This window comes from Phyllobates terribilis, unplaced genomic scaffold (assembly GCF_046119375.1).
Source record: "Phyllobates terribilis strain yellow unplaced genomic scaffold, ASM4611937v1 Scaffold_9__5_contigs__length_417890890, whole genome shotgun sequence".
NCBI lineage: Eukaryota > Metazoa > Chordata > Amphibia > Anura > Dendrobatidae > Phyllobates > Phyllobates terribilis.
The window spans coordinates 335,803,949-335,830,835 of NW_027362769.1; the positions used below are offsets into that span (position 1 = coordinate 335,803,949).

Here is a 26,887-nt window from a genome sequence, read left to right on the forward strand (position 1 = left end):
TGCTTGGGACTGCTCCGTGTGAGTCAGGACAGGGAACTACTCTGACTACATGGAGGACCATTCAGTGGTATCCATTACATGTTTCACATTTTTTCTGGGGTCCTGCGGTAAAGGGGACTGAGATATTGATGAGCTGTATTTGGGTTTGGTCATCACTATCAGATTGGTGGGGTTTTAGATCTATGGGTTTTGCCCCATATCTGCCATATACTGGAGCCAGGACTAATGGCAGGTCCCCTCGTTGCTCTCCTGGTGCCTGTGTTAGTGCCGCTCCCCTCATTAGTAATACCGTCGCTGCTGGTACTTTGCCACCCGACCCAACAATCCGATATGAGACTCCCACTTGTAGTTTACATGCCAGACATCGGACGCTGTGATCCTGAGCTCGGGGAATAGTGTGTGCGGTATGAATACATTTATTTTCTTCCCAGGTACAGATTGCCGGTAATGGACAGACCTACATACGCGTAGCGAACTGTCAGACCGTGCGGATGAAAGAGGAGAAGGAGGTGCTGGAGCATTTTGCAGGGGTCTTCACCATGATGAATCCTTTGACGTTTAAGGAGATTTTTCAGACCACAGTTCCCTACATGGTGGAGAGGATCTCCAAGAACTACGCCCTCCAGGTGTGTGTTAGTTTTTCAGCGTTGCGTATTTTGACGGTATGTACATTTTTGCAAACCATGCTTCTATCTAAATACAGAAGCACATTGATCTGCATTGGACCTGTATACACAAAAAGGTAGGAGTGTTTTTAAAAAAAAAAAAATCATTAAGTGCATGTGCTCATGAAGTATCATTAAGTCAATGGCAGGTGGCGAAGATGGTGCCCACGAAGTGAAGACTGCTTCGGTCTGGCTACCACAGGCAACCAGAGTAGTTGCCGGAACAGGGCAGTACAAATCTTTTTGCCTAACCTTCACTAATCCCCAGAAACAGTAACTAGTGTCCATGCATTGGTTGCAAGACTGGCCAAGAGAAGTTGATTAGAGCAGCAGGTTGCCTGTGTGCCCTGCTGCACCGCTCAGTCTATGGTGGTGAGGATATAAAGATATATATATATAGATACCGATAGATAGAGATATATATTTATGTATATATATATGTGTATATGTGTATGTACAGGGTGGGCCATTTATATGGATACACCTAAATTAAATGGGAATGGTTGGTGAAATCCACTTCTTGTTTGTGGCACCATCCATTGTTTCAGATGCAGCACATCTCGTATCTTCACAGCATAGACAATTGCCTTCAGATGACCCCAAAGATAAAAGTCTAGGGGTCAGATCGGGAGACCTTGGTGGCCATTCAACTGGCCCACGACGATCAATCCACTTTCCAGGAAACTGTTCATGTAGGAATGCTCGGACCTGACACCCATAATGTGGTGGTGCACCATCTTGTTGGAAAAACTCAGGGACCGTGCCATCTTCAGTGCATAAAGAGGGCAACACATCATCATGTAGCAATTTCAGATATCCAATGGCATTGAGGTTTCCATTGATGAAGAATGGCTCCGCTATCTTTGTACCCCATATACCGCACCATACCATCAAGATACGAGATGTGCAGTATCTGAAACAACGGATACTGGAAGCCTGTGCTAGCATTTCTTCTGCGGTGTTGCTATCAGTGTGTCAAGAGTGGGAGAAGAGGGTTGCATTGACAATCCAACACAATGGGCAGCACTTTGAACACATTTTATAAGTGGTCATAAACTTGTAAAAAACTCATGAAAGAATAAAGTTACGTTAAAACCAAGCACACCATTGTGTTTCTTATGAAATTCTCAATAAGTTTGATGTGTCACATGACCCTCTTCCCATTGAAAAAAATAAAGTTGTATCCAAAATGGTCGACTTCAAAATGGCCACCATGGGTGTGGTCACCACCCATCTGGTAACGTTTTCCCCCTCCCATATACTAATGTGCCACAAACAGGAAGTTGATATCTCCAACCATTCTCATTTAATTTAGGTGTATCCATATAAATGGCCCACCCTGTATATATATATGTGTGTGTGTGTGTGTGTATATATATCTGGTCCTGTCAACAGTGAGTAAATGGATATTCTTTTTATTTTTGTATAGAAAAGGATTGCTATAAAAGGATTTTTTCTTGTGCTTGATATATTCCGAGCACTTTCTGTCCAGAGCACAAATCAAATATTATGACACAAGTCGGCTTTGGTTCTGATCCAGAGCTGTTCCCTTGCAATCATTACTCTTTGCTCTTTCTCGATTTTACAGGGGCTGCGACAGCGGTAATGATCGGATGCCGGGGAGACCCATCCTTGGTTCAGGAATGTTGGATCTGAGTGAATGTCTTGTTTTTTCAGATCGTTGCCAACTCCTTCTTGGCGAACCCCACCACGTCCGCTCTCTTCGCTACCATCCTGGTGGAGTATTTGCTGGAAAGGCTTCCGGAGATGGGATCCAACGTGGAGCTGTCCAACTTGTACCTCAAGCTGTTCAAGCTGGTGTTTGGCTCGGTTTCCCTGTTTGCTGCGGATAACGAACAAATGCTTAAGGTGAAGAGAAGCATCTCCGCATGGACCGGCCTCGTAATTAAGATCCCGTTACACACGTCAGGACCGTGCCGAATAAATCTGTTTACTAGAAAAGCAGCAGACGGAGGGATGCAGTGCAAGGATGAGTCTAGGTCTTAGAGGTAGTTCCAAAGCGATGCCGTGTTGCGTTATGATTGAGACCTGCACTGATCTCGAGGATGAATGGGCTTCCGCTCTGACTTAGGGTTACACCCCCATGTACGTCTTCTCTGCAGGGATCTTCACAAATGCACTTTGCTGCAGTTTCCCACACATTGGCGACTTGTACCGTGTTGCAAAATAGTAAGGGGACGTTGCACTAAATTGGAGCAATGTCCCCTTTTATTTTCAGCATTATAGTGCCCCCTCCTTCCAAAATCAGAAGATGACTTCATATCGCTATGTATACCATCGCTTTATGATGCGGGTGGTCAGACGAGAACCAGTCTGAGAATGACTACAGTGCTAGTCCCGGTCTCCCAGCTCTGCAGGAAACTTCATGGCTGCAGTCAATCTCCAGAGCGGTGGGGGTCTGTGATTTGGGGCTCACTTATATCCTTGTAACTATATAAGATAATTTATGCTGTTTTCGTAGGGCAATTATTTTTCTTTGGTTTCTCGTCCGCAGCCCCATTTGCACAAAATTGTGAACAGCTCGATGGAGCTGGCCCAGACGGCCAAGGAACCGTACAACTACTTCTTACTGCTCCGGGCTTTGTTTCGGTCTATCGGTGGTGGCAGCCATGATCTTCTGTACCAGGAGTTTCTGCCTTTGTTACCCAATCTGCTGCAAGGTCAGTCACCGCCTTGATAGCATCAGCCTATAAATATACTTTTTCCGTTTTTTAATCCTTTTTTTTTTCCTGTTTTTTTAGGCCTTAACATGTTACAGAGCGGCCTCCACAAGCAGCACATGAAGGATCTCTTTGTGGAGCTGTGTCTCACCGTGCCCGTCCGCCTCAGCTCCTTGCTGCCGTACCTCCCCATGCTGATGGATCCGTTAGTGTCGGCATTAAACGGCTCCCAGACGTTAGTGAGTCAAGGTCTGCGGACCCTGGAGCTGTGCGTGGATAATCTGCAACCGGACTTCCTCTACGATCACATCCAGCCTGTCCGGGCTGAGCTGATGCAGGTAATCCTCTTCTCTACCACCGGGGGGCAGCGGAAGTGCACGTCAGCCGAGTGATTCATTGCCGCGGCGTACGCTGTATACTCTGCATCCCCGTGTGTGGCGATATTTCACACTGGTCTCCCAGGTGACTTTGGTGGCATTTTCCAACATAATCGAGACCTGAGAAAAGTAAACTTTCACACATTCCTTTCCAATGGGAAACAGACTTTCTCGAAATCTTCCAAACATCGTTTCTATAAAGTTTCATGTGGTTTTTGTTCAGTTAGTTTACTATCAGTAAGTGATGGGAAATTTCTGGTCCATGTATAATTCTCTGAATAGGGTTTGTCACTTGTCCAGTATGTCTGAAGTATCCGGGACTATGTTTTGTACGCTCACAAGGCTATTACTTCTGTAATTGGGAAAGTAGCTTTTCTATTTGTGAAGTTTCGCTCGGGTTCGCAACCATCAAACTGATCCATGGTTCTGAATCCTTATTTGTGACCCACTGACAGGAGGGCCTACTGAGCCCCGTGTCACTGCGGCATACGACTACTCTTCCTAGTTTTACGGGTATTTATTTTGCACCTCTGCGTCACACTATAGATGGGTATTTTCAGATAGTTCTTGTAAAAAAACATCACTTTTGTCATTTACCATTTTTTAGCCATTCTCAAGATATTAATGCTTTTCAATACAGCTTGTTGTCTAGGTGACTGACGACCACCGCTTTCTAGCAGCGGTGGCAGAACGTGTGCAGAGTTTACCAGATCTTTTCTATTGAGCCTGTAAATACTGCTTTGAAGCTAGCGGTATCACTGGAGCGCGTTGGTACCTCCTAATCCAGGCCAGAGCTTCATTGCCGGACTTCAGCGGTGGTTGGTCTTCTAGGCAACCAGCTGTAAACGGAAGAAAATTTTAATAAACAGTACATTGGTAAAGTTCTTGTTTTTTTTTTTACAAGCACTGTTCAATAATGTTAGTCTATGAAGATGGGAATAACCCTTTGAAGATTATGGGTAATTTGGGAGACCAGGAGTGGAAGGAGCTTCTAGTGGTTACTTTGAGGCATTCTGATTATGAAGTATGGCGATGTCTAGGTGTGTATATATGTGTTGCCATCTTTTTTCCCTGGTGGTTTCTGCCAAACTGAAAGGGCAAAGCTGCAGTGTAAAGCATTGTAGAGAGTCAGACCTACATCCCGAGCCACTATTTTACAGGAGGTTTTTTTTTTTTTTTGTATAAGGGGTTTCTTCCATAATTTGATATCTAACATACGTCATCAATATCGGGTCAGTGAGAATCCATCTCACAGCACCTCCATAATCAGCTGATTTGACCTGTGAGTGAGAATGTGACTATAGAGGGTGCAGGGGTTGCAGTCGCTGGCGCCTACAGGGACCCATAGCAGTTCCCTTTAGCCCATATGAGAAGACCGGTACTGTTGAAAATTTTTGCATTAGGTCCCATGAGCTTCATGTTTAGCCACTGTCTGTGAGCTCCATGTCCATATTCTGTGTCCTAGGCCTTGTGGAGGACCCTGCGTAATCCCGCAGACAGCATCTCCCATGTGGCTTACAGAGTCCTTGGCAAATTTGGTGGAAGCAATCGGAAAATGCTGAAAGAGTCCCAAAAACTTCATTATGTTGTGACGGAAATCCTAGGGCCGAGCATTACCGTGGAGTTTGCAGACTGCAAGGCGTCAATTCAGCTTCCCATGGAAAAGGTAAGGGTGCATCAACCTTAGACCTACGCGGGCCCCCTGATCTTGGAGGCATCTTCTGCAGATGGGGGGCCGGTGTTAAGACAGCTCCATGCGGGTAGAATAGCTTGCTATTATGGGATATTTGGCAACTGTGAATAAGGTAATGTCGCTTTAAATGTTAGCAATCATCGGATAATTCATTGCTCTTCTCATTTCTGAGCCTCTGTGCCTTTATTAAAGAAAACAAAATGTTAATTTCTGTGGATATGGAAAGTTTATTTCTTTTAATAACCTGGTTTGTTGTTTATGGCGACGCGTGAATCCACCCCAGAGGCGCGCCGTGATATTTTGACTTGTGATCTTTAAAGGTCAGCTCCAGTCTCATAATAATTATGGTTTAATCGGGTGTGAAATTCACGTTACAATCAGGTGATCACGTAAATGTCTTATTCCAAGCTCTTTATGTAACATTTAATTTTCCACACTTTTTGGTTGAGGGATTGTAGTTAGCGGGAAAAGACGCGGTCGAAACAGTTCTGCTCTCATTTATTTTATACTATATCTTATTAGTCTTTTAGCTCCAAATCTCCTGCCTCCCTTAATACATCCAAAGATAAATGGCAACAAATCTTCTACCTGTGGCTGACACTAGAGGGAGCTAATTGCAGATTGGTTTATATATTGAGCCTTGTATAGGCTATTAAAGGGGTATTCCAGCCATAAGTAATTATGACTTATTCACTGGAGAGGTGACAACTAGTTGATCTAGAGCAGGTTCTAATAAATATATGGAGATATGCTGTGCTGGGAATTAACGAAATTGCCCAGTTCTTGGACATTTGCTTCTAAAAGGGGTTCTCCAAGAATGTAATAAAGTGGGCCCCTCCATCATGTATTTCAATTGTCAGCCTGTCCTAGTTACGTATCAGGATGGGCTGCAGTCTAAAGAAACACCGTTCCCGAGACCTGTCTCTCAACTGACAGAGGAGCAGGATAGTAAGCACACTTACTGGGGAGCTGTCGAAGAAGGACTGTGACAGAAGAACTAAACCTCCTCGGCTGACTGCGCACCGAAGACTGAGGCTGGACTCTCAGCGAGAAGATGATTTATTTCTTCTGATGTCACATTACCTCTCCAGAAGTTCATAGGTATGTGTGCTTATGATACAGCGCCTCTGTCACTTGAGACACAGGTCTCATATAGCTCCTCTGTCAGTTGAGACACAGGTCTTGGGAGCAATGTTTTTCCAAACATGAGCAACTTCTTTAACAGTGATGGGGACACAGTGTAGGGTGCTACTGCTCCTTTAAACAAGAGTCCGACCCCTACTAATCTAATATTCATGACCTATCCTTAGGATTAGGCAATCAGTTTTAATGAACTGGAACGCTGCATCACTGTAATGGATTAACTAATTTTTGAATCTGTATATAAGTTTGAAATAAAAATGTGACATCAGAAGTGCAGAGAAGCAGAAGTTTTTTTTAGCACTTTTGCAATAAAGCAGATTTCCTAGGAGACTTCAGCGGCACTGTGTGTGTTTTGCAAGAGTTTTAATCACTGTTTGCTGTTTTAGTCCATCGAGACAGCGTTGGATTGTTTGAAAAGCGCAAACACTGAGCCCTACTATCGGAGACAGGCCTGGGAAGTGATCAAATGTTTCCTGGTGGCCATGATGAGCCTGGATGATAATAAACATGCCTTGTACCAGCTGCTGGCTCATCCCAAGTAAGAAATCCAGACTGTTTGCAACCTTTGTCCATGTGTCCTGCCAGGGCATAAGGACATCACGTGTGGGCTGGGGTGGAGGGGTCCTATTTGTATGAGGGGCAATCCCAAACCTTCCTTGTTTGACTTGGACGAGTAGAAAATCGATTGATTCTTGCCTGGGTGCGATCAGCTTATACTTTTTTTCTTTTTGCGTCCTTAGATGACCCCTTTAATGGGGCTTGTTGATTTACTCTTTACCCAGTGCATGACTATTTTTTTACTTTCCGTTGATACAAGTATATTTCCCTCTCCCGGTGCTAAGGGGATTGTCTATCAGTAATCTCAGCCGGAGGGGAGAGCAGCACATTGTAATACGATTTGCCAGTCAGGAAAGAGAACATTATGTGCAGTGACGGGTACATGGTGGGGACGCCTCTACCTGGGGACCGTAGAAGAACACTATCTCCATCTGCCACTACATTAAAGTAAATGTTGATTAATTAATCACGCTGATAAATCCTTTCTAAGTGCTATCACAATAACTTTTTAAAGTCACCGATAGAGGAAGCACCGTTCTAGATGTAATGTATCTGCAGCAGATGCATGCTGTCTAGTGGAGGTTTTTTTTTTTTTTTTGACTTGTTAGCTAGTGCAGGAGTGTAGAGGAACTAAAGAAGAGACTGGCTGGTATGTACCATATGTGCAATGTGTGTGTGTACATGTGTATGTGCAGTGTGTGTATACATGTGTATATGCAATGTGTATGTGTGTATGTGCAGGGTGTATGTATGTGCTGTATGTGTAAATGTATGCAGTGGGTGTATGTATGTGCTCTGTGCATGTGTGTGTAAATGTATGCGTGTGCATGTGTGTAAATGTATGCAGTGGGTGTATGTGTGTGCATGTGTGTGTAAATGTGTGTGCAGTGGGTGTATGTATGTGCTGTATGTGTAAATGTATGTGCAGTGGGTGTGTGTACTTACGTGTGTATGTGCAGTGTGAAGACATGATTATATTTGATTAAGTGTTGATGTTTTTTTTTTGTTGTTGTTCAAGAATGGATGTGGATTGTTCATGGAAAAAATAAGACTTGTCCTGAAAATAAGCCCAAACCAATCCATCAGGGCAAAAAATAATATAAGACCCTGTCTTAATTCCGGAGAAACATGGTAGTTGTGCATCCTCTACTTTCTCCATTCACTTCTATAGAAAGTAGCCAAGCACACTTTTTCAGTACATTGGGATAAATGGGGAATGGCGCATGCAGTGCCATTCACAACAACCGCAAAACAAGTTTTGGCTTCATATGTGTGACCCGTATATGTCTCCTCAAAGGAGCGCTCTTGTAGCCAATGAGCGGAGAAGTGGTTGCCCTTGTGTAACTCTTTCATTTGCATGCTCAGCTATGCATAGAAGTGAATGGAGAGAGATGCATGGCTACCTGTGTAGTCACAGTGGCCCCAATATTTGGGTCTGTGGCCCCATTCTTGGCTTACATGCAAGCCATGTAATGTTTCATTTTTCGCTGTATGTCTCATGAGTGAGGACATAGTTGTTGCTTTGCTGCTCATCTGGCTTAAGACTGATGTTTTGGGTATAAAGTTTTTAATGAAATCAATGAGTAGTTCATTGCGGCCTCCCAGCTGGATAATTACCGGGTGTACTGTGTAAATGCTGCATTTACAAAAAGGCCAAGAGTGGGCAATTTATCCTCCAAAACGTTTGCGATCCTCACGCCCTAATCGATAGCGGACCGCCCTTGGTAAAGGCCAGCGTGGTAATAGCCTGTGCCACCTATTCTCAGTGCATCTCTCACCAGACTGCTGCCTTTAAATGCTCGCTGTCAGATTGAGCCATCTGTCACTTTTTAGCCTAATAGGTGACAAAATGAAAATGCGATAGATGAGTCGGATCAGAGCTGCTCCAGTGTGGAAGATGTATCGGCCGGGAAGCCGGTGATGAACAGAATTTATGGCTTCCGGCGCTGCTGCTAATAGTTGTGTTTTCTCCTCCTGCCCTTTCCACAGTTTTACTGAAAAATCCATCCCCAGCGTCATCATCTCGCATCGCTACAAAGCTCAGGACACTCCAGCCCGCAAGACCTTTGAGCAGGCCCTAACTGGAGCCTTCATGTCTGCTGTCATCAAGGACCTGAGACCTAGTGCCCTTCCCTTTGTTGCCAGCCTGATCCGCCATTACACCATGGTAGCAGTGGCCCAGCAATGTGGTGAGTTGGCGTTTGATGACCGTTCTTGTGCAATTTTAGTCGTCCGAAATCTGGGATTTCCATTCTATGATGTTCTTGGGGGCTCTTGTTCACAAATAGGGGAGAAGCTGAAGGCTCAGTCTGGTTTCCAGCAGTGCTTTATGCTGACCATACATTAAATACCAATGGCTATCTCTATCTGTGCATCCGTGCATGCTCAGCCCGGGCGTGCGTGCTCGCGTGCTCAGCCCGGGCGTGCGTGCTCGCGTGCTCAGCCCGGCCGGGTGGGCGTGCGTGCTCAGGCCGGGCGGGCGTGCGTGCTTGAATGCTCAGCCCGTGCGTGCTTGCATGCTCAGCCCGGCCGGCCGGGCGTGCATGCACAGGGCGTGCGTGCATTCTTGCTGACCTTTTTCGTTCCATTTTCCAAGAGCAAATCTATAATTGCATTTGTCTACTTTTCTTTAGGCCCGTTCCTGCTCCAGTGCTACCAGGTTGGCAGTCAGCCCAGCACAGCCATGTTTCACAGTGAAGAGAATGGTTCAAAAGGCATGGACCCCCTGGTGCTGATCGATGCCATCGCCATCTGCATGGCCTACGAAGAGAAGGAGTTGTGCAAGATAGGCGAGGTCGCCTTGGCGGTGATATTCGATGTCGCCAGTATTATCCTTGGATCTAAAGAAAGGGTAACGACATGATGAAGTTTCCACTTCCACCTTCTAATATGTCTGTTTTTTCCTTAGATTTGGCTGGCTATCGTATACTGTAGAAGTAAATAGCGATTTGTTTTTCTCCCTCAGGCGTGCCAGCTCCCGCTGTTCTCTTACATTGTGGAGCGGTTGTGTGCCTGCTGCTATGAACAAGCCTGGTATGCCAAGCTTGGCGGAGTGGTCTCCATTAAGTTCCTCATGGAACGCCTTCCTCTGATCTGGGTGCTTCAGAATCAGCAGACCTTCCTAAAAGCCCTGCTCTTCGTCATGATGGACCTGACCGGGGAGGTATTTAACAACTGCACAATTCGGCTTATACCAGATATACTTGCCTGGGCCACCTGTAATCTTTTCTCAAGGGTTAGATACACACAGATTTGGGGGGCTTGGCGGCCCTATAACTGACAGGATGAATGGCATCAGTGAATGTGAATAGATCAGGAATGGGCAATTTTCCCAAGGGGCCACAAGAGAGACCATGACTGTAGTGGAGGCTGAACTAATAGGCTGAAACTAATTCTGCTCAATATTTAATATTAACCTATTCTAATTTATTTTATATTAATATTGTATCACTTAATGTTGAGCAGAATTAAGTATGCGGACATCCCCCTATATACAGTATGTACCCGCACACCGTCCCCCATATGCTGTATGAGCTCACATACAGCCCCCTATATACTGTAAAAGCACACATGCATCCCCTTACATACAGTACAAGCCCCCACATGGCCCCCTCTGTACAATATGAACCCCAACATAGCCCCCTATATACAGTAAGCCCCCACATAGCCTCCTGAATACAGTGTGAGCGCCCACATAGCTCGCCATATACAGTATGAGCCCCAACATAGCCCCCTCTATACAGTATGGGATCCCCACATAGCCCACGTATACAGTATGAGCCCCTACATAGCCTCTCTATATACAGTATGTACCCACGCACAGCCCCCCATATTCTGTATGAACTTACACACAGCCCTCTATATACAGTATGAGACCCCCACATAGCCTCTCTATATACAATATGTACTTGCACATAGCCCCCTGTATACAGTATGATACCCCCACATCGCCCCCGGTATACTGTATGAGCCCCCACATAGCCTCCTATTAGTTTGCTTTCTGTTTTTTCTTTGGTTACGTTGATGTGACTTTCGTAAGAACAGAGATTTCCTACAGTTCATGCTGGTGGATCTGAGCTTTTCTTGCAAAGAATCATTGTGTGTTTTGTGATTTTAAAAAGAATCCGTCACAAGGTTTTTTGCTATGTAATCTGACATCAGCATGGTGTGGCGTCGGAGACCCTGATTCCAGCGATGTATCGCTTAGTTTACTGGGTGCAGCAGTGCTCGGAATGCTGAGCAGTGTATAACCCCGCCCACACCACGGATTGATAGCTTTCTGCCAATCAGTGCTGGGGGCGGGGTTACAAAGGAGGACTAGCAGACACCAGACACCTAGTCCTCTAGTGATTATCTGCTGATTAATCACTGATTTTATTGAAACACACAGACTAGTAAGTGAATCAGAGTATCTGCCCCTACATCATGCTGCTCTCACATTACATTTCAAAAACCTGCTAACGATTCACTTTAAAGGGATTTTCCAGGACTTTGGTGTTGATGGCTTATTTTTAGGCCATGATATCCTATCCTATCGGTGGGGGTCCAACACCTAATCCGCTGTTACAAAGTACCCCAGATGTACACAGTGTCCTGAGCCTAAACATACTGTGTCATGTACCACGGCTTCCTAGTTGTCCTTTGCATCACCTGGTGGTAACTGAAATAAAAGAAAAAACATTGTTGTGTAGACACAACATCCAGAGCCACTAGGGGGCGCCCAGCACTATGCAAAGCCTTTGTATGGTCATGCATTATGTCTCTATATCTTGACCTATATCTATAGGTGCACTTGTTTTATGGGATTATTTCTGGACTTAGGTTTCTAATGGAGCTGTTGCTATGGCAAAGACGACTCTGGAGCAATTATTGATCAGATGTGCCACCCCACTGAAGGACGAGGAGAAGACGGAGGACATAACAACGGCACAAGAGAAGTCCTTCCACCTGGTCACACACGATCTTGTGCGAGAAGTCACGTCACCCAACCCGACTGTACGAAAGCAAGCCATGCACTCTCTGCAGGTCCTGGCCCAAGTGACCGGCAAAGGCGTCACCATGATCATGGAACCCCATAAAGAGGTAATGTGCGGACTGGACCACAATCTCCCATGGTCGGGTTTTCCTTTACAGTCCTAATGGTTTGTTATCTTCTAGGTGTTACAAGACATGGTTCCTCCTAAGAAGCACCTCCTGCGTCACCAGCCAGCGAACGCTCAGATCGGCCTGATGGAGGGGAACACCTTCTGCACCACACTGCAGCCAAGGCTGTTCACCATGGACCTCAATGTGGTGGAGCACAAGGTCTTCTACTCCGAGGTAACTTATCATATACATCTCTGCTTTCCCCTCATTGTAGAAGGCTGCATTGCTATTCACTGATGGGTTTAAGAGCCGGGCTATACCGCTGGGTCACAATAACCTGGACTTTCTAGCCAAAAGTAGAATTTAAGTAAATGAGTGTTACGTTGCATACCTTTAGCAATATAATTCTTTAAGGCCGGGTGCCCTTATTGACTAGTCACCGCTCCATATATTGGGTCCCAGCCTATCCACTGTGACAGAGAAGTGGGGTGGCTTAGCTTTTGGAGAGGGCAGACAGCCAGCCCCATTCACACCCTACCCCCCCCTTTTTTTTGCTGAAAAATAAAAAAACACTTTAAAACATTACTCTCAGATAAGCAAGTTATTCCCTTTCAGTAAACTAGGGAATAACGTGCTGATTTTTTGGGTATGACCTTTAGGACCCCAACTATCCCGAGATCGGGGTTCTGTGTAACTCTGCTTTCCGCCTCCCCTCTCGCTCTCCGCCTCCCCTCTCGCTCTCCGCCTCCCCTCTCGCTCTCCGCCTCCCCTCTCGCTCTCCGCCTCCCCTCTCGCTCTCCGCCTCCCCTCTCGCTCTCCTCCTCCCCTCTCGCTCTCCGCCTCCCCTCTCGCTCTCCGCCTCCCCTCTCGCTCTCCGCCTCCCCTCTCGCTCTCCGCCTCCCCTCTCGCTCTCCGCCTCCCCTCTCGCTCTCCGCCTCCCCTCTCGCTCTCCGCCTCCCCTCTCGCTCTCCGCCTCCCCTCTCGCTCTCCGCCTCCCCTCTCGCTCCCCGCCTCCCCTCTCGCTCCCCGCCTCCCCTCTCGCTCCCCGCCTCCCCTCTCGCTCCCCGCCTCCCCTCTCGCTCCCCGCCTCCCCTCTCGCTCCCCGCCTCCCCTCTCGCTCCCCGCCTCCCCTCTCGCTCCCCGCCTCCCCTCTCGCTCCCCGCCTCCCCTCTCGCTCTCCGCCTCCCCTCTCGCTCTCCGCCTCCCCTCTCGCTCTCCGCCTCCCCTCTCGCTCTCCGCCTCCCCTCTCGCTCTCCGCCTCCCCTCTCGCTCTCCGCCTCCCCTCTCGCTCTCCGCCTCCCCTCTCGCTCTCCGCCTCCCCTCTCGCTCTCCGCCTCCCCTCTCGCTCTCCGCCTCCCCTCTCGCTCTCCGCCTCCCCTCTCGCTCTCCGCCTCCCCTCTCGCTCTCCGCCTCCCCTCTCGCTCTCCGCCTCCCCTCTCGCTCTCCGCCTCCCCTCTCGCTCTCCGCCTCCCCTCTCGCTCCCCGCCTCCCCTCTCGCTCCCCGCCTCCCCTCTCGCTCCCCGCCTCCCCTCTCGCTCCCCGCCTCCCCTCTCGCTCCCCGCCTCCCCTCTCGCTCCCCGCCTCCCCTCTCGCTCCCCGCCTCCCCTCTCGCTCCCCGCCTCCCCTCTCGCTCCCCGCCTCCCCTCTCGCTCCCCGCCTCCCCTCTCGCTCCCCGCCTCCCCTCTCGCTCCCCGCCTCCCCTCTCGCTCCCCGCCTCCCCTCTCGCTCTCCGCCTCCCCTCTCGCTCTCCGCCGCCCCTCTCGCTCTCCGCCGCCCCTCTCGCTCTCCGCCGCCCCTCTCGCTCTCCGCCGCCCCTCTCGCTCTCCGCCGCCCCTCTCGCTCCCCGCCGCCCCTCTCGCTCCCCGCCGCCCCTCTCGCTCCCCGCCGCCCCTCTCGCTCCCCGCCGCCCCTCTCGCTCCCCGCCGCCCCTCTCGCTCCCCGCCGCCCCTCTCGCTCCCCGCCGCCCCTCTCGCTCCCCGCCGCCCCTCTCGCTCCCCGCCGCCCCTCTCGCTCTCCGCCTCCCCTCTCGCTCTCCGCCTCCCCTCTCGCTCTCCGCCTCCCCTCTCGCTCTCCGCCTCCCCTCTCGCTCTCCGCCTCCCCTCTCGCTCTCCGCCTCCCCTCTCGCTCTCCGCCTCCCCTCTCGCTCTCCGCCTCCCCTCTCGCTCTCCGCCTCCCCTCTCGCTCTCCGCCTCCCCTCTCGCTCTCCGCCTCCCCTCTCGCTCTCCGCCTCCCCTCTCGCTCTCCGCCTCCCCTCTCGCTCTCCGCCTCCCCTCTCGCTCTCCGCCTCCCCTCTCGCTCTCCGCCTCCCCTCTCGCTCTCCGCCTCCCCTCTCGCTCCCCGCCTCCCCTCTCGCTCCCCGCCTCCCCTCTCGCTCCCCGCCTCCCCTCTCGCTCCCCGCCTCCCCTCTCGCTCCCCGCCTCCCCTCTCGCTCCCCGCCTCCCCTCTCGCTCCCCGCCTCCCCTCTCGCTCCCCGCCTCCCCTCTCGCTCCCCGCCTCCCCTCTCGCTCTCCGCCTCCCCTCTCGCTCTCCGCCGCCCCTCTCGCTCTCCGCCGCCCCTCTCGCTCTCCGCCGCCCCTCTCGCTCTCCGCCGCCCCTCTCGCTCTCCGCCGCCCCTCTCGCTCTCCGCCTCCCCTCTCGCTCTCCGCCTCCCCTCTCGCTCTCCGCCTCCCCTCTCGCTCTCCGCCTCCCCTCTCGCTCTCCGCCTCCCCTCTCGCTCTCCGCCTCCCCTCTCGCTCTCCGCCTCCCCTCTCGCTCTCCGCCTCCCCTCTCGCTCTCCGCCTCCCCTCTCGCTCTCCGCCTCCCCTCTCGCTCTCCGCCTCCCCTCTCGCTCTCCGCCTCCCCTCTCGCTCTCCGCCTCCCCTCTCGCTCTCCGCCTCCCCTCTCGCTCCCCGCCTCCCCTCTCGCTCCCCGCCTCCCCTCTCGCTCCCCGCCTCCCCTCTCGCTCCCCGCCTCCCCTCTCGCTCCCCGCCTCCCCTCTCGCTCCCCGCCTCCCCTCTCGCTCCCCGCCTCCCCTCTCGCTCCCCGCCTCCCCTCTCGCTCCCCGCCTCCCCTCTCGCTCCCCGCCTCCCCTCTCGCTCCCCGCCTCCCCTCTCGCTCCCCGCCTCCCCTCTCGCTCCCCGCCTCCCCTCTCGCTCTCCGCCTCCCCTCTCGCTCTCCGCCTCCCCTCTCGCTCTCCGCCGCCCCTCTCGCTCTCCGCCGCCCCTCTCGCTCTCCGCCGCCCCTCTCGCTCTCCGCCGCCCCTCTCGCTCTCCGCCGCCCCTCTCGCTCCCCGCCGCCCCTCTCGCTCCCCGCCGCCCCTCTCGCTCCCCGCCGCCCCTCTCGCTCCCCGCCGCCCCTCTCGCTCCCCGCCGCCCCTCTCGCTCCCCGCCGCCCCTCTCGCTCCCCGCCGCCCCTCTCGCTCCCCGCCGCCCCTCTCGCTCTCCGCCTCCCCTCTCGCTCTCCGCCTCCCCTCTCGCTCTCCGCCTCCCCTCTCGCTCTCCGCCTCCCCTCTCGCTCTCCGCCTCCCCTCTCGCTCTCCGCCTCCCCTCTCGCTCTCCGCCTCCCCTCTCGCTCTCCGCCTCCCCTCTCGCTCTCCGCCTCCCCTCTCGCTCTCCGCCTCCCCTCTCGCTCTCCGCCTCCCCTCTCGCTCTCCGCCTCCCCTCTCGCTCTCCGCCTCCCCTCTCGCTCTCCGCCTCCCCTCTCGCTCTCCGCCTCCCCTCTCGCTCTCCGCCTCCCCTCTCGCTCTCCGCCTCCCCTCTCGCTCTCCGCCTCCCCTCTCGCTCCCCGCCTCCCCTCTCGCTCCCCGCCTCCCCTCTCGCTCCCCGCCTCCCCTCTCGCTCCCCGCCTCCCCTCTCGCTCCCCGCCTCCCCTCTCGCTCCCCGCCTCCCCTCTCGCTCCCCGCCTCCCCTCTCGCTCCCCGCCTCCCCTCTCGCTCTCCGCCTCCCCTCTCGCTCTCCGCCTCCCCTCTCGCTCTCCGCCGCCCCTCTCGCTCTCCGCCGCCCCTCTCGCTCTCCGCCGCCCCTCTCGCTCTCCGCCGCCCCTCTCGCTCTCCGCCGCCCCTCTCGCTCCCCGCCGCCCCTCTCGCTCCCCGCCGCCCCTCTCGCTCCCCGCCGCCCCTCTCGCTCCCCGCCGCCCCTCTCGCTCCCCGCCGCCCCTCTCGCTCCCCGCCGCCCCTCTCGCACTCCGCCGCCAGACCTAAGGACAATGAATGGACCAGAGGCCGAGCATGCGCACCTCCACTCCATTCAAGACTGGACTGCAGAGCCTGTGGATAAGGGATTGACTTGTCTTTCTTGGAATAGCCTTTTATCCTTGGCAATAGGGTCAGACCCTGCACTCACTACACTGATTGATTGGAAAATATCAGACTATATAGGAACAAACAGCCGTAATACCAATACAATACATTTTCAGGAGTATTAACAGAGGAAAGGCACAACATCATTCTAAGAAAAGGGGCTCCGAAATATTTAATTATTAGTTTTTAATTATACCAAGAATGACTTGTCAGGAGTGATCACTGATCCACAAGAACCTGTGACTCAGTGGTTATGTCTTCCCTTCTGTACTGACAGGGAAAGAAAAAAATCCATAACGCTTCCAACCAGATATTTCAATTAATTCTCTGATATCCTGTAAATAAAGCTTATTCGTTAAACACTAAAAATTTCTGCAACTGTGTAACATTATTTGTGTTTCCATTTTTTACCATTTTCAGCATCCCCACTTGCTTTCAGTGAATGGATACGTCCTTGTTTACGTCTCCGGGCTATAAGTTGTCTCTGATGACGTGTAGGTGACATTACACTTTATCATCAGTGAAAGTTTCAGCTTTTGGAAGTAAACAAGGTTTCTCTTTCCTGACAGTAACCCGAGATCTTGAGAGCCGTGATGATGTGAAGTTGTAGAACTTTTCAGTACAGGGATTCTATGGTTTTCCTGAAGATTATTAAATATATTTTTAGTTTGCGCCTGTTCCAAATTGCTATTGCTTTTCTTTAAACTTGTCTTTCTCCTTTTAGCTCCTAAACTTGTGTGAAGCAGAAGATGCGACACTCATGAAGCTGCCTTGTTATAAAAGCCTTTCCTCTCTTGTGCCGCTGAGAATTGCTGCTCTGAGTAAGTCTGACTTTCGTTGAGAAAGTGACTTCCTAGAAAAATTCTGGCTTTAACCATTTCTATATTATTGTAATTGCTTCTCTTTTGAAAGAAGCACGCCTCCCATCAAAGTGTTTATCCTCTGAATATATTGCAATCATCATATTATACAGCACTGTGTACTTACAGTTGATTATTTTGTCTTTCTACCCAGCTAATTCTACTCCCTTCTATGAATCCTTCTAAGCTCTATGTAGGAACAGGAGGTCAATTTTCCCTGTATGAGTCATGAGTCACTGCAACAGTCCCTGGCAGGAGGCGGAGGGAGAAGTTGGGTCAGCAGTTTGAGGGGAATGATAAATGCAGGGACAAGAGACTTCCTGTTTCTACATAGAGCTGAGGAAATAGAATAATTATCTGGGTAGAAAGGCAAAATGAGCAATTGTAAGTGCACAGTGCTGTATAATATGATAATTGCAATATATTAAGAGAATAAAAAGTTTGATGGGAGTGTTTAATGTGTGGTCTTGAGGAACCCTTTCCTTGTGCACTTTTATGACCGTGAAATTTCCTCTCTGGACCCTTTCTAAGGAGCAGAACTTAGAACTGCTAGCCAGTTATTCCTATAGCAGACCTGGTTTGCCCATTTACTTACTACATGGGTGGCCATTTTTTTGTATCTTTACATGTAACACTACATTTTTCCTTTAGAGGACACTGCAGGAGTAATCTCTTTAGCTGGACTCATGTTTATATTTGGGGAAGATGGGGTTTTCATTGAATTGATCTCCAAAATGCTGCATTGAGCCGCCCTGCAGTTTTCCTTAAACCTATATAGCATCGCATTGGATATTGAAGTGAAATGTAGAGGGTGTTGTATATGCCGTATGTGTGTGTGTGTACCTGTCTATGCCTTATGTTTACTTGTTGTAGTTAATGTGCCATTTCTCGAATGTCATCCACCTTGATTTTTTTCCATTGATGGATTATTGTTATAGAACAGAGATTGCCTGATGGCATACAGGATTGTCTCCATGTAACCTATGTGATACAGGTTCTGCTTTTGCCTCCTGCTTGTGATATGTTGCTTCTTGTGAGTTCTTACAAGCAGGAGGCAGAGCAGACCAACCCTAGTCTATTTCATAGGTTACACTGAACATTCTGCGATGCCAAAGATTATCTTCCTGTTCTACACCTGCCTAAAATCAATGAGGACACATTGTAAAGATGCAACTGAGCTAGCATGAAATATATCACATGGCTAGAATTGTTCTCAAATTACCATCATATGTGCAAAAAAAAAGGAAAATCCTGGAATCCTGCTTTAAAATAAAATATTTTTGGGGGGTATTTGTTTTTTTTATTTTTAAGCACGACCACTGCTTTTGGGGATCTTAGCACTAACTTTTGCTTTTATCTGAACAGATGCCCTAGCTGCTTGCAACTATTTACCGCAGTCAAGAGAGAAAATCATTGCTGCGCTGTTCAAGGCCCTTAACTCCACAAACAACGAGCTTCAAGAGGCCGGAGAAGCTTGTATGAGGAAGGTAAGATGGCACGGATACGTCTACATTCTTGTTCCTTGTTATTTTCTGAAGTACATGCTTAAGAGTGGTTCACGCTCATTATGCTGTGCCTAATTACTCCTCAATGACCGACTAGCTACAGGATAGAAGACCAGCGAAAATCAAAGGATTTGGTGCAGAGATATGACTTGTAATGAGGATTAATGGCAACTCTCTTGCAATGGCCCAAAGAGATGTCAGGTGTTCTTCATACTGAAGGAATAATACTCAAGTCTGGGATGATCCACATGTGGAAATGCATTAAAATTCCAGTAATCTGGAATATGCTAATCCACCATTTCTAATCGTGTGACTATTAAGGAGGATCTGTTATAAATAAAAACTGCAACGCTGTACCGGATCCATCGCACAGAGGACACAGACGGCACCCGTCAGACCCGATTTACTCGTAATGCGGCCTGTTTCAGGTGCCCGGCGGCTTTTCCCACCAGCCCTGATTGACAGGTCTCTTAGTATTCGAGCACATATGGAGAAACCTGTCAATCCCTAACAGCAGGTGGGGAGAAGCCGCCTGTCCGACTAGTCTACAGCTCGTTTCAGTCCCCGACGGCTTTTAAAATGTTTGTTTCTGAAACACCACAGTATTTCAGAGTCAATCCGTTTGCAGCATGTATCAGATGTCAGGTTCCCTTTTAAAATGTACCTGTTATTTCACCGCAAACCAAAGAAAAAGCATGGCCTTGCTGCCCCCAACTCCCCACAATAAGTTAAAACTGCTTTTGGTGCACATACCAGTCTAATATATCCAGGAACTGCTCAATCTTATTCAATGGCCATTTCCTTTTCATCATCATTCTTCCAGAACTATAGGTGCATGAACCGTACCTCAACAGAATACATTGCTCCTTTGCTCTTGTCTTTATCCAATGGCCTGCCCTGCAGTATTACAGACAGGAGAGCAAGAGCAGAGACACCCAGCTCTGCCCCACTTACTGTAATCCATCCTTGTGTGTCCGGTGATTGGGATGGATACATTAGACAGCAAAGGAGACACTTAATTGCCAGCACTTTTTTTTTTTTTAATGATTTTCTGGGCTGAAAATATAATTTTTGAGTACATGAAATACTTTGCTATTCTTTAAATTGGCGATCGGATCCTAAGTTTATTGCTGATTTTTCTTTCTTTTTGTCATGTAGTTTCTGGAAGGAGCCACTATAGAAGTGGACCAGATTCATACACACATGAGGCCTCTTCTGATGATGCTAGGAGACTACCGCAGCCTGACCCTCAATGTTGTCAACCGCCTGACGTCTGTGACCCGTCTCTTCCCTAACTCCTTCAATGACAAGTTCTGCGATCAGATGATGGTAAGAGACAGCGACCATTCTTGTATACATCAAGTATCACCTATCACAATGGGCCCTACTGTTCAGACCCCCATTGGTCACAATCAGAGGGTTCCCAAGCCCCCTGCTGCAGGCGTCTCAATCTGTGCCCACCGTGTGCGCCCATTGTGCATCATGGCGGGTGAAGATACGGACGCATGCAGCAAGGCTCAGCTTGCCATCTTTTTGCACTTTTTATTTTTTCTGATGTAGATGATCACTGATGTGGCTCCCCCTATTGATCAGTTACGAGTTTACATGCTGTTACAACACACTTGGATGTCTGATCTCTGAGTCCATCAAGAATCAGAAATAGACATCAATCAATACGGCTTGGTCGCGTTTTAGTTCAATCAGATATTCGCCTGTTCCTCTAACCTGTCGAATTGTTTTATTTCCCCCCCCATAGCAACACTTGCGCAAATGGATGGAAGTTGTGGTCATCACCCACAAAGGAGGGCAGAGAAGTGAGGGAAATGTAAGTAGAACTCACACTGACATTTTTGGTAATGGTTTTGTGAGCTTCCTTCAATGGTGTCTTCAGTAGTGCGCCGCTCCCCAGCCTCCCTGTTTGCCAGGCACTTTTGCTTGATTGACAGTTCGCTCCAGCGCTATCCTCGCGCCACTGGCCGAATCTGTGTGATTTCCTATATTGCCATATTGGCGCCTTTGGACCGTCGGAGGAGCACTGAAGCTGGCGAGATTGGGCGCTAACAGTGCGCTCCAGTGATCCGGCCAACTAGAGCAGCGCTTACAAGCTCTATTGGAAAGAGCTTGTAAGCGCTGCACTCTTTGCCTGGGAGACCTGCCACCTCTGATACACTACTGCTTGTTCCCTAGGTTTCTGCCCACTTCTGCAAATAATAAAATTGAAAATCTCTCCTTTTTTTTGAGAACAGAGGGGATTTTTCAGAAGTAGTAGCTTGTACTGCCACTTGGTTTTATAAAAAATAACCAAAACTACGCCAACTTGTGTTACATCGCTGCTTTTGCCGCTACATATGATCTTGCCATTAAAGTAACATAAATTATTGACTTTCCAATAGGGAAAAGTCAATGATTCCCACACGGGTAGAGAAGACTCGCCTAGGGTAAAAATGGAATAAAAAAAATGCGTAATTGATTTTTTTGTGACTTGAACACGACATTCATTAGCGATGTTTGTTTTTCGGCATGGGGATCAGACATATAAATGACACCGCCATGTATTATGTACTGACCAGGGACGTGTCGGGCTCGTCCGCTGACTACAGCCATTTACTGTGTGTTTATATTTGGATTTTGGTTTATTGTGTGCTCTGTGTTTCTGGCTTCTTAACATGATGGGCTTATCTGTATCAGATTAATACAGTTCATATATCACACAAGGGTTAGATACTGATTGCTTAGCCTTAGGATAGATCTTTGATGAGGATCCAGCACCACCTCCCATCATCTGCCTGTTGATCATGATGGTCCTCAGGAGCTCCACCACCCTGAACATTGTTTAGTGGTCAATCTCAGGTACTGCAGCTCAGCTCCCTTTCACTTTAATGGCAGCTAAGTTGCAGTACCCAAGAATGACCACTACACTGAGTTGGGGCACCTTACACTGTTTACTTCTGGATGCACAGAACTAAGTAACAGATATTAGCAATCAAATATTTTGCATTTATTGAGTTAACTTTCGTTAAGTCCAAGTGGGTGTTATTGGATATTCTTCACTGGGGGCGTGTGCTTCTTCTCCCTGTATGACACTGACCAATCATAAGCAGGAAGCAACATAGAAGTGCAGAAGAATCAGTGATGTCATCAGGGTCACATGACCTGAGTCCACAGGTCCTGCCAGCCGAAATAAGCACTGAAGATACATTACACAGAAATTCTGGAAATATTAGCTGGAGTTAATGGCTCCACACTTCTGTGCTGTGTAATGGATCTTCAACTGCACACTCCTTCTGGTAGGACCTGTGGACTCAGGTCATGTGACCTTGATGACATCACTGGTTCTTCTGCACTTCTATGTTGCTTTCTGCTTATGATTGGTTAGTGTCGTACAGGGAGAAGAAGCACACGCCCCCAGTGGAAAATATCTAATAACACCCACTTGGACTTAACTAAAATTAACTCATTAGATGCAAAATATTTGCCGGACCCCAGATCTGATGACGTTTTACATTAGACTGAACTGCTTCTAGTCCTGGCAGGTTGATGTGGTGACCTTCATTCTTCATTGCCTGCAGTTGGATGGGATTCGTAAGTCCCAGCAAGTGCAATGAAGGCGACAAGGTGATATGGTCTTTTTTTTTCAATAATGAAAACAAATGTGGTCTTTCGTTAGAAGGAGACATTGACAGTCCTTTTTGAGGACAACTGGGTTTTTCCATTTCCCTCGTCAGAGACACATCTGACCCTTCAAATGTTCTGAAGCTGGCAGATTGTCTAGATATGTACCGTAGGGTGTGATTGAGAAAAACCAAGTTGTAGCTTTATTCATACATTTCCAGGAGGAACGGCAAAATACAGGCTCAAGCTGCAGCCTTCACTAACCCTCTCTCTGATTGATGGCTTTCACCGGATGCGCAGCAATTAAAAGGGTATTCCCATCTCCAAGAACCTACCCAAACATTAGCAAATACCTCCAATTAGAAATGTAGTATAGTTCTTCTGATTTGCTATGTTGCATACCTTATTTGCAGAGCATTGCAGTAGCTTAGGTACCTATGGTTATGACCAATCATATAGTGACAGCTGTTAATAGTCGTAACTATGGATACCTAAGCTACTGCAATGCCCTGCACACAGGATAAGTGACATAGCTAATCAGAAGAACTATACACGGCGGTATTTGCTAATATTATTATTACTACTACACATATTGGGATAGGATCTTGCAGATAGCTTCCTCCTTAAAGGGGTATTACCATCAGTGAGTAGCAGGAGGGTGAAGCCCAGAGCTTTTACAAAAATCAACGCCATGGACACACATAAGAAAGCATTGCGTCAGTGACTACTCCATGCTGCCCCCTGGGCTACTGACCCGTTCTCTTTAACGTCCGGCAGAAATAATCCCACATGCCGCATTGTACGAGGCACTTATTATTCGTGTACGCTCCCTTGAACCTGCTATGTTATACCTGTTATGTAAAATGGAGGACGGCTTAATGAGGTTATATGAAACGGGCTGATTTATTCTTCTCTTTCAGAAATGCTACTACTCTTGTGTAACGGTTGAGTGCATGGTATTACGCTCAGCCACATTCAAATGTATTGGGACTAACTGCAATACCAGACATAGCCCATGGACAAGAGTGGCGCTGTTCTGAAGGGCAAACAGATGTTTTAATCTTCTACAACTCCTTTAAAGTTTAGCCAAACTTTTAAATATGTTATAGTCCTCACACCCACTTAGTGCTTAGCTTTACTCTCCAGCGCGAGAAGGGGGATCTGTACACTTCTGTGTAAAAATGATCGATGGGGTCTCAACTAGTTAAAAGTTTAGATACCCTTTAAACGACCTAGTACAAAACCTCTATTATTGGTCCTCAAATTCTCACTGTCCTCTTTTTTTGGTCCAGCCTGCCGTGGAGGGGGTAGAGGTGAGAATTGAGAGTTGTCGAGAAGTTGTCGTTGTCCTTGTCCTGGTCTCTTGTGTATTTGCCTAGAGCCGTAGTCCTCAGACCTGTCCTTGTGCGTTGTGGCGGGTTCCCCAGGATGGGTGTGAGGACCACATCGTGTTGTGTCAGCTGTCTTGTTCTTTTTGTACCTTCCAGTGTCGTGTGCCGTCATTTCTATGTGTTTGTGGTGCCGTCATACGGACAGTCGCTGTACGATTCCTGCATGGCTTAACTGTACCGTTTGGATCCCAAGATCTGCGTCTGAGAGGTTCTGACACCATTCGTGCATTCTTGCCATGTTCTTGTAACGTCCAGCACACTTAGCGCCAGGACTACTTAGCAAAATCCAATTTTGGGCAGTAAAAAAAAAATTATAAAAAAATCCATATTCCCTTATCCCAGCATCAGCAGCAAGATTTTCGTCCAAGGAACAGAACGTCTTCAGCCGAGGGGTTTGCATGAGCGAAGTGGCCGGCGGTTCTTTTCACATCCCCGATGATTAGCCTCGTGACTCCTTGTGCTGTTCTTTGTTATAGGAAATGAAGATTTGTTCCGCAATTATCAATCTCTTTCACCTGATTCCGGCGGCTCCGCAGACCTTGGTAAAGCCCTTACTGGAGGTGGTAATGAAAACTGAACGGGCCATGCTCATAGAGGTACGTCTGTATACGGAGGGAGATTTATTTCCAGTCTTAAAGGGGTTGTCCAGCTGATATTGATGACCTATCCTTATGGTCGTATAAATCGGAAAGCGGTGCATGGACTAAAAATATTCCATTAATATCAAAGTCCTGGAAAACCCCCAGATCGGCCTGGCGAGTCCATTTTAAAAGGGTTGTCTCTGATGGAACAACCCTTTAAGTATAAATTTTCTGTAAAACATCATTATTTTAGCTCACTGCGATAATGAAAAAGACATATCTATATGATTAAAGGCTATGTTCACCTTTGCACAGATTTTTTTCTTTATTCATTTATTTTCTAAATAGTTCATAAAAAAAAAAAAAATGGAGTTCCTGCTACTAACTGCTCTTCTCTTCTCTCAGTGTTCGAGATAGCGTCAGGAAAGGAGATATACACAAATCTCTGCAGTGTAGAGAGGGTAGAAAGCACTTACTGTCTCAGGGAGGGCAGAGAAAACAGGCTGTTAACAAGAAGCAAAGTGCATGAAGAGAAAATAAGTGCAGGATAGAAGCTGTGCTGTTATGAGCTAATGAGGACAGCAGAACCCTGGATACAAACAGATCTCACATCTTCCGTATATTATATGCGGAGACGTTCCCATCAGAGAAAAATCTGAAATTTGGATCAGAATGCAAACTTTATATCGGGAGAGCCTGAAACTTAGTGCAGTTTTACAAAGCTGATTTCAAGTCCAGCCATGGTTTCTAGAGCGGCCGCGGGTTTCTTGACCCCCAACTCAACAATCTCATGTGTCCCAATGAAGCTGTTGAGTTTGGATAAAGAAATTGTGGTCCGTACACGGACCGGGAGACTTGTGAAATGGATAGCGGTAGCTGCTAACGTATAATTTTTTCTACGTTACAGGTGTCCATAACCTTTACGACTGATCGATTGTGCTGTAGGGTCAGGTGTAATAACTCTCTGGTTATCCACAGGCTGGAAGTCCCTTCAGAGAGCCCTTGATCAAATTTTTAACCCGTCATCCATCTCAGACCGTGGAGCTTTTCATGATGGAGGCCACGTTGAACGATCCTCAGTGGAGCCGAATGTTCATGGTGAGTCTCACAGTGGCCTCTGTGGGTTTAAAATGTCGAATATTAATGCCGACAGGTTAAATATATATATATATATACAGTGCTGGCCAAAAGTATTGGCACCCCTGCAATTCTGTCAGATAATACTCAGTTTCTTCCTGAAAATGATTGCAATCACAAATTCTTTGGTATTATTCTCTTCCTTTAATTTGCTTGCAAGGAAAAAACACAAAAGAGAATGCAGCAAAAATCAAATCATTGATCATTTCACACAAAACTCCAAAAATGGGCCAGACAAAGTATTGGCACCCTCAGCCTAATACTTGGTTGCACAACCTTTAGCCAAAATAACTGCGAACAACCGCTTCCTGTAACCATCAATGAGTTTCTTACAATGCTGTGCTGGAATTGTAGACCATTCTTCTTTGGCAAACTGCTCCAGGTCCCTGATATTTGAAGGGTGCCTTCTCCAAACTGCCATTTTGAGATCTCTCCACAGGTGTTCTATGGGATTCAGGTCTGGACTCATTGCTGGCCACCTTAGAAGTCTCCAGTGCTTTCTCTAAAACCATTTTATAGTGCTTTTGGAAGTGTGTTTTGGGTAATTGTCCTGCTGGAAGACCCATGACCTCTGAGGGAGACCCAGCTTTCTCACACTGGGCCCTACATTATGCTGCAAAATGCAGAGGCAGCAAAGCAACCCCAAAACATCAGGGAACCTCCGCCATGTTTGACTGTAGGGACCGTGTTCTTTTCTTTGAATGCCTCTTTTTTTTTTCCTGTACACTCTATGTTGATGCTTTTTCCCAAAAAGCTCTTCTTTTGTCTCATCTGACCAGAGAACATTCTTCCAAAACGTTTTAGGCTTTCTCAGGTAAGTTTTGGCAAACTACAGCCTGGCTTTTTTATGTCTCGGGGTAAGAAGTGGGGTCTTCCTGGGTATCCTACCATACAGTCCCTTTTCATTCAGACACCGACGGATAGTACGGGTTGACACTGTTGTACCCTCGGACTGCAGGGCAGCTTGAACTTGTTTGGATGTTAGTCGAGGTTCTTTATCCACCATCCGCACAATCTTGCGTTGAAATCTCTCGTCAATTTTTCTTTTCCGTCCACATCTAGGGAGGTTAGCCACAGTGCCATGGGCTTTAACTTCTTGATGACACTGCGCACGGAAGACACAGGAACATTCAGGTCTTTGGAGATGGACTTGCAGCCTTGAGATTGCTCATGCTTCCTCACAATTTGGTTTCTCAAGTCATCAGACAGTTCTTTGGTCTTCTTTCTTTTCTCCATGCTCAATGTGGTACACACAAGGACACAGGACAGAGGTTGAGTCAACTTTAATCCATGTTAACTGGCTGCAAGTGTGATTTAGTTATT

The 26,887-nt window shown here is 48.4% G+C and overlaps 1 protein-coding gene across 3 annotated transcripts in view; it reads left to right on the forward strand.

The window, feature by feature from the left end:
* Positions 1-26,887, forward strand: part of TRRAP (transformation/transcription domain associated protein) — a 141,165-nt gene that overhangs the window by 23,437 nt on the left and 90,841 nt on the right. For 2 of the 3 annotated variants that reach the window (XM_073648014.1, XM_073648015.1), the window contains exons 17-34: positions 432-626; positions 2,343-2,534; positions 3,181-3,346; positions 3,428-3,684; positions 5,189-5,389; positions 6,946-7,097; positions 9,107-9,306; positions 9,751-9,968; positions 10,083-10,280; positions 11,939-12,199; positions 12,275-12,436; positions 17,203-17,299; positions 18,704-18,825; positions 20,002-20,172; positions 20,600-20,668; positions 23,748-23,768; positions 24,323-24,442; positions 25,406-25,525. In XM_073648014.1, coding sequence (XP_073504115.1) covers positions 432-626; positions 2,343-2,534; positions 3,181-3,346; positions 3,428-3,684; positions 5,189-5,389; positions 6,946-7,097; positions 9,107-9,306; positions 9,751-9,968; positions 10,083-10,280; positions 11,939-12,199; positions 12,275-12,436; positions 17,203-17,299; positions 18,704-18,825; positions 20,002-20,172; positions 20,600-20,668; positions 23,748-23,768; positions 24,323-24,442; positions 25,406-25,525 — 2,922 coding nt within the window. The remainder of the gene's footprint in view (positions 1-431; positions 627-2,342; positions 2,535-3,180; positions 3,347-3,427; positions 3,685-5,188; positions 5,390-6,945; positions 7,098-9,106; positions 9,307-9,750; positions 9,969-10,082; positions 10,281-11,938; positions 12,200-12,274; positions 12,437-17,202; positions 17,300-18,703; positions 18,826-20,001; positions 20,173-20,599; positions 20,669-23,747; positions 23,769-24,322; positions 24,443-25,405; positions 25,526-26,887) is intronic. The other variant, XM_073648016.1, reaches the window with a different exon arrangement.